General features: G+C 45.2%; 1 protein-coding gene across 4 annotated transcripts in view; it reads right to left on the bottom strand.

The window, feature by feature from the left end:
- Positions 1-509: 509 nt before the first annotated feature.
- The window catches only part of MYCN (MYCN proto-oncogene, bHLH transcription factor), a 6,197-nt gene continuing 463 nt past the window's right edge, over positions 510-6,243 (bottom strand). The window contains exons 1-3 of one of the 4 annotated variants that reach the window (XM_014517525.2): positions 6,120-6,243; positions 4,080-4,985; positions 510-1,943 (exon numbers count right to left, since the gene is read on the bottom strand). In XM_014517525.2, coding sequence (XP_014373011.1) covers positions 1,345-1,943; positions 4,080-4,887 — 1,407 coding nt within the window. In that variant the 5' untranslated portion in view covers positions 4,888-4,985; positions 6,120-6,243 and the 3' untranslated portion in view covers positions 510-1,344. Of the gene's footprint in view, positions 1,944-4,079; positions 4,986-5,339; positions 5,405-5,806; positions 5,841-6,119 lie in introns of those variants that run through there. The other 3 variants (XM_014517526.2, XM_014517527.2, XM_014517528.2) reach the window with 3 other exon arrangements.

The raw sequence follows: 6,243 nt of genomic DNA, 5'->3' as shown, positions 1-6,243 counted from the left end.
CACATATAAGAAGCAACATAACACAGATGCATTTCTTTCTTCTCTGGGGCAGCTCATTTATCTGATGATCTGCTTTTCACTTAGCTGTGAACCCTATCACTTACTTTATACCTATTAGCTGGTGTAAATTAACATTGGTCCAAGCCTACAGAGTTCTGTATGCAGTGTCTCATCCAAAATCTTTCAACATCAACTGGAGTTTTTTCATTGACTTCCACTGGTTTTCAAGGGAGTATGGTATCAGAGGAGAAATATGAGATGTGAACAGAGAGAATTGCTCCCGCTGCAATCAGTCTAGTAGCCGAAACTGAAATGTTCTGTCTCATCACCTGACTTGTACTATTCTACTATCATCCCTTTCCTGAGATTTTAAGTGCCTGGGATCAGGGATCAAGTTGTTCTGTCTCTGTTACTGAACAGAACTTATATAAAAGAGAAAACCTGCCTCTAAAATAATAGTAAAGAGCACATCATTTAATTGCTATTTATTTTCATAAACATGAGGTATTTCAAAGTGCTATAAGATGCAGCACTAAATGTACATCGTTGGAAGAAAATAAACACAGAACTTTGCAGTTACCCAGTTCTATGCACCAAACATTAACAAATACATTAACTGGAAGAAACAGGCTAGGAAAAGGCATATATAGTAAATTTCTTTACAAAAGTTTTCTTAGTTCAAAAAAGTGATAAAGTAATATCTACTCAAAACTTTCACAACTCATTTTCATACGAAAATATAAGTATCAAATTTAGTTATGTATCAGCATCATACTAAAGTATACAGGCAGTGTAAGAATTAGTACAGTACATAACAGAGATTAACAATATATTTGTATACAAAAAACATGCTCCTCAAACATTGAGGTATTACAGTACTTAGGTATGAACTTCCAGTCTAATACTGGTAGCAAGAGCCACCTCTCATAACCCAAGACATGTACAAAAGGCAAGTGTAGATGGTATTTACAGAAAAATCCCACAGGGGTAAAAATGGTAACCCCAAAAGTAACATTGTTAGAACATAAGCACCATAAAAATTAGGAATGGTTTTTTTTAAACTCAACTAGGTGTCATCAGCAGCTCCAAATGCTCACAACATTTAAAGAACATCTACAGTTCTTAAGAAGAAATACAAGGGCAGTCCATTGTTGTTTGGCAGTCTCTTGAACTCCTTGCAAGAACATCCATTTGCTCTGTACCCAGAAAATATAGTTTGTCAACTACTTCAAGGACTGGATTGAAAGTAAAACCAACATTCTTAACGTCAAAAAACACAATTTTTTTTTTAAAGAATCAAAAATGTGCAAAGTGGCAGTGACTGTCCAGGTCAGACAAAAATGTTTAGCAAGTCCGTGTATGTTCTATTTTCTTTAGCAACTGTTGTTGCCTGGCTTGCAATTTTTCCTTTTCTAGCAATAGCTTGTGCTCCTCCGCCTGAAGGGAATGGACATATTCAGTGGCTTTTTTCAAGATCACAACTTTTGCAGCTTTCTCATTTTTAACCAGTTCCGGTACATGGTCCCTTAACGTGAGGAAACTTGACCTCAGGTCATTACGCCTCTGGCGTTCCAAGATATTGTGGTTCCGTCGACGTTCACTGTCCTCTGAATCCGAGTTTCGAGGACTTGAGTTCTTAGACTTTGGTTGGATCACAGGTTTTACTGGACGGGGCACCTCGTTTTTTAGCTTTTTCTGTGGTGGGGCATCTTCAGTTTCCATGTATGGAGAAGGAGCAGCATAATTATGCTGCTGGTGAATTGGGGCGCAACGCTTTAAAATCAGTTCATTCTGCTGCGTCCTCACTGTTGCAAAGGTGGCATTTTTAGGGCGCACAGTAATGGTAAGGGTTGTAACTGCCTTGTTGGAGGAGGAGCGCCTCTTCTCCACTGTCACAACATCGATTTCTTCCTCTTCATCCTCTTCCTCCTCATCTTCATCGTCTTCAAGAGAAAGAAAATGTAAATAAATTAAGTTATTCTCCTTAAAATTATAAAAATCATCAATCTAAAATCATATTTAAACAGAACCTCACATTTTCAGGGCAAATATGAATCTTTAAATGCTACAGATATCTATTAAAAGGATAAATGCATCATCAAAGGCAAAACTAGTTTGTTTATAGTATCTGGCTGCAGAGATAAGTCTATCTAGATAGGGTGTGTACGCTATCTGTCCATAGAGACTGATCGAGATAGACATGCGCACACACAACATACATACATACACAATAAACTACTAGCTCTGGCAATGTGAAATGATAAACTCTAGGAACAGGGAGTTTTTTGCACTTTCAAAATGAAAAAAGAGAAACCTAGGTGCAAGCCAAATAAACTCACCATGGTAAACAGTACTCGAAAAAATGCCTTCATTTCTATTTTAATCATTGAGCTGGGTCATGAAACACATACACAAGAAGCATTAAAAAAAAAATCAAAAAAATCACAACACATCCCTTGCTTGATTGATTGAAAAGTGGCCAGAAAACGAAACAATCGCTGGATTTGTTCTGATGCAGGACGTGAAGCTGTTCCCGTCTGTGGTCCCTTTAAGCCAGCGTTTTGGTTTACTGCCAAGAAGACAGCTGTTGAGAGGAACTGCTTCCTCACCGAAAGCTGTCAAGGCGCGGACACGAAAGAGACAGCAAGGCTTTTGAAACAGGGCTTATCATCAAGTTTATGATGATGGTCGTATGGATCTGCTCATGTACATGAGTGAAACTGTTTACAAATGAACTGGACTTCTCCACATACATAGATGCTTTTGTGCATGGGAGCAATTTTTTTTTTAGCCTTCTAGATTTTCTTCTGTCTGTGAATGCAAATATTTCTCTGCTAAACTATTAGACTGCCTAGACAAGTCAAAGCCCTGTACAAGATTTAGGAATATTCAGCACTGGAAGCGTCTCTTACTGTGTTGTCAATGCCTTATGTACACAGTATGCTCTTCATAGCCGGCATTTTTCAGATTTTTTGAGACTGACATAGAAAAGGATTTTTTTTCTTAAAGTTTAATTTATCTAGACTCTATTACTCAAAAGTCCCCGGAATAGGACATCCTTTAGTAATTTCCCTTAGCAAAGCCAACCACTGTCTGCTTTATCACCAGCTGTCTGCAAATAGGTCCCTCAAGGAAACCTTTCAGAAAGGCAGTGTCCTCAGGCAAGCATGCTGCCACCTGCTGGCAAATCCATCCCTCTTGTACAGCTGGGAGGGAGTCAAACAAGCGCACCCATTTGGACAGTGAGGGAGGGGGTTTGTTCTAGGCTATGTTTCGGATAAATTAAAATAAATCAGTTATCTGAGATTTGCAAGCTTCCCCTCTTCCAGGCTAACTCCTAGTGGCCTGGTGCATTCATCGTGCTTCCTCTGAAGCTCCTGGTAGTGAACTTTCCCCTCTCCCGAGCAGCAGCTCTCCTGCCCCAGGGGCTCAAACGACTGGGATGTTCTACACGGTGTTAATTTTGCAACACTTGTTCTTCCCTGGATCCACGCCCTAATGCTTCTGCTGCCATTTTACTCACTGTTCATCTCTTTCTACCCAATCACATCAAGGTGAGGAGATGCCCTCAGGCACTAAGGCATATGGCCATCAACTTTCCCTCAGTCTTTTTTTTTTTTTTTTGACTTACAGAGGCAAGATACAAACAAAGGGGGCATGGCCTAGGACTGTGGCTTCATTGTCTTTGGTCTCTTGACCACGTTGGGTGCCTAGAAGGTGGGGGAAAGGTAAGCCTGAGCTCAGTTATGGTGAGAGGAGACCACCGCTGTTCTCACCGCAGATCCTGTAGCCTAAGAGCTTTGCAAACCTGCCGTGACAATGTCCCATCCCAGACTCCATCAGCCTGAGTCAACAGCTGATATTTCACTTGATTGCAAACAGCCTTCACCTGAAGCAAAGTGAATATTGCTAGGCTTCCCTTAAGAAACCAACTCTGCTTCCCTCTGCCCCAGAGAGGGAGATGCCTCCTAAAGATGTAACTTGGAAAGCTGCATTGTGAGGAGGGGCAACCATGCCCCTCACACCCCTCTCAAGGTAAGCACAAAGCCAAACAAATCTGTGCTGGGTGGAGTATTTACCCGAGTCGCTGAGAGTGTCGTCTCCTGAGCTGCTGTTGGCTCTGGTATCGCTGGCAGCACTGGCGTGGCGGCTGCTGCGCTGAGAAGCAGCTGTTGTTCCCTGTGCAGTGCCACTATTGCCACCAATATTCACCCGGATGCCAGCCATCCCCCCCGTTGCTGAGGTTGGGGTGGGTGCCACTGGCTCCCGTTTATGGATAGGAAAGGGGAACACCACTGCAGGATCCACACACTCCGACACAGAGTTGTTAAGCTCAGCTTGGTTTCTGCTGCTGCTGCTGTTGCTGCTGGTGCCCCCGGGGCTACCAGTCGTGGTGGCCACCCCCGCTGTTGCTGGTGCCACTGAGGTTCCCCCTTTGCCCTGCAGTTTCTCATTCACTGCCCGCTCCAGCTTCTCTCGGGCAGAAAAGCCACTCCACATACAGTCCTGGATGATGATGGAGTTGAGACTGTTGTTCTCCCCAAAGCCTGTGTCGAATAAGTCCCCTCCATCTGTGCTGCCCCACAGGTCGGCTTCAGGGGGTAACAATAACAGTTCAGATGCCCAGTCCAGAGGATCACTGGTTCGCCATCCCCCCAGAGCCACCCCTGCCCACGGCACTGGGGCCCCTCCTGGGGCGTTCTCCTGAAGCCCGGCCCGGCTGGGAGACAGAGGAGGGGTGGGCAGCAGCTCAAACTTTTTCCAGATGTCCTCCCCTGGAGGGGCAGAGTCCGGGCCGCACAAATAAAAATCATCTTCGTCTGGATAAAAACAGGGCTGCAAAGAGTCAAACTCGAGGTCTGGGTTTTTACTGACCATCCCTGGCATTACTGAGGTCCTCTTGCTGATCCCCTGGTTGAGGAATTATTTAGAGGGAGGTTTCGCGTGTATTTCCACGGGAGGAGGGAGAGAAGCTCTCCCAAGACCTGAAACCGAACCAAAAATAATAAAATAAAAATAAAAAAGCAAAGAATTAAAACAGGAGGAAAGGCACGTAGGCATGAATGCAATCACCTTCCTCCCTCTGAAAAAGCAAAGCCCAGAATCAATAGGATGCACAGAGCCTGCAAAATTGGGAGAAAGGCACTTTGCTCTCTTTATGCTGATTCTGCCTCAGCCAACAACAAAAACCCAGGTCCTGCGCGCACATGCCAGGCTTTCTGCTTTAACCCTTTGCCCTGCAAGGAAACAAAACAAGCTAGCAAGACAGAGAGACAGAGAAAGAGAGAGAAGGGCTTCTGGGCAGCTTTGCAAGCTGCTTCCAACCACCCAACACAGACCTCCTCTCCAGCAATACGGAGCCGGCTCTCTTGAGAGTGCCCTCTTCGTGTGCCAGCCAAAGCAGAGGAAGTTCCCCCCTTTTGTCATCGGCACAACAGTGCAAAGGGGAGAGGCGGAGGGCTGGAGTGCAACTTTGCAGCTTGCCAGTTCATTCACTTCCCAGCTCCTTAACAGCAACCCGCACAGAGCACAAGGCAAAGGGATTAGAAAGTAGGAAAAATACAGCAACCTGATGCAATCATCTTAATTTAAAAAAAAAAAATTAAAAAAAAAGCCATCGACACCACCATCCACAAGCCCTTTGATTATGATATGCCAGCAAGGTACAGGAAGTTTCTCCCACTCCCTTTTTTTCCAGCTAAGGGGTGCAAGGCAGTGCATGCAGCCAGCAACTTTGCCCCTGCAAACTGCCCAAAGCCCAGGCTCCTGCCCCGCCCCAGCCCCAGCCCCCCAAGTGGGATCAGACCTTTCCAAGGCACTGAGGGTCCCCCTGCCCCTCAGCTCAATCGCTGTAGCTGCCTTTGCACCAGCTGACATTTAAACTGAGAACAAAAAAAAAAAAAAAAGGGGGGGGGGTGGAGTGAGGGGAAGAAGGAAAAAAATGCATTAAAATAAAAAACCAAAAATTTAAAAAAAAATCTTTTATGATGAAATGCAAAGAAACCCGCTCAGCTGCTCTGCCTGCCCCGCCCCCCTGAGCACGATGGATTTCTTTCTCCTCCTCGGGAAACGCAAAGCCATTAAACACACACAAACAAACACACACACACACTCTGCACCTGGACAATGCGATCGCTTGGGAAGCCGGGAGGGTTTTCTCCTTGGCAGGGCGGGAGCCAGGCGTGCACAGCCCCGCGCCTGCCCCTGCACGGCGGGCTCGGCCCGGCCCCGCTCCCTGCAGCC

Source organism: Alligator sinensis, unplaced genomic scaffold, assembly GCF_000455745.1.
Source record: "Alligator sinensis unplaced genomic scaffold, ASM45574v1 scaffold130_2, whole genome shotgun sequence".
In the NCBI taxonomy this organism is placed as follows: Eukaryota; Metazoa; Chordata; order Crocodylia; family Alligatoridae; genus Alligator; species Alligator sinensis.
This window is presented reverse-complemented; position numbering and strand designations above follow the sequence as displayed.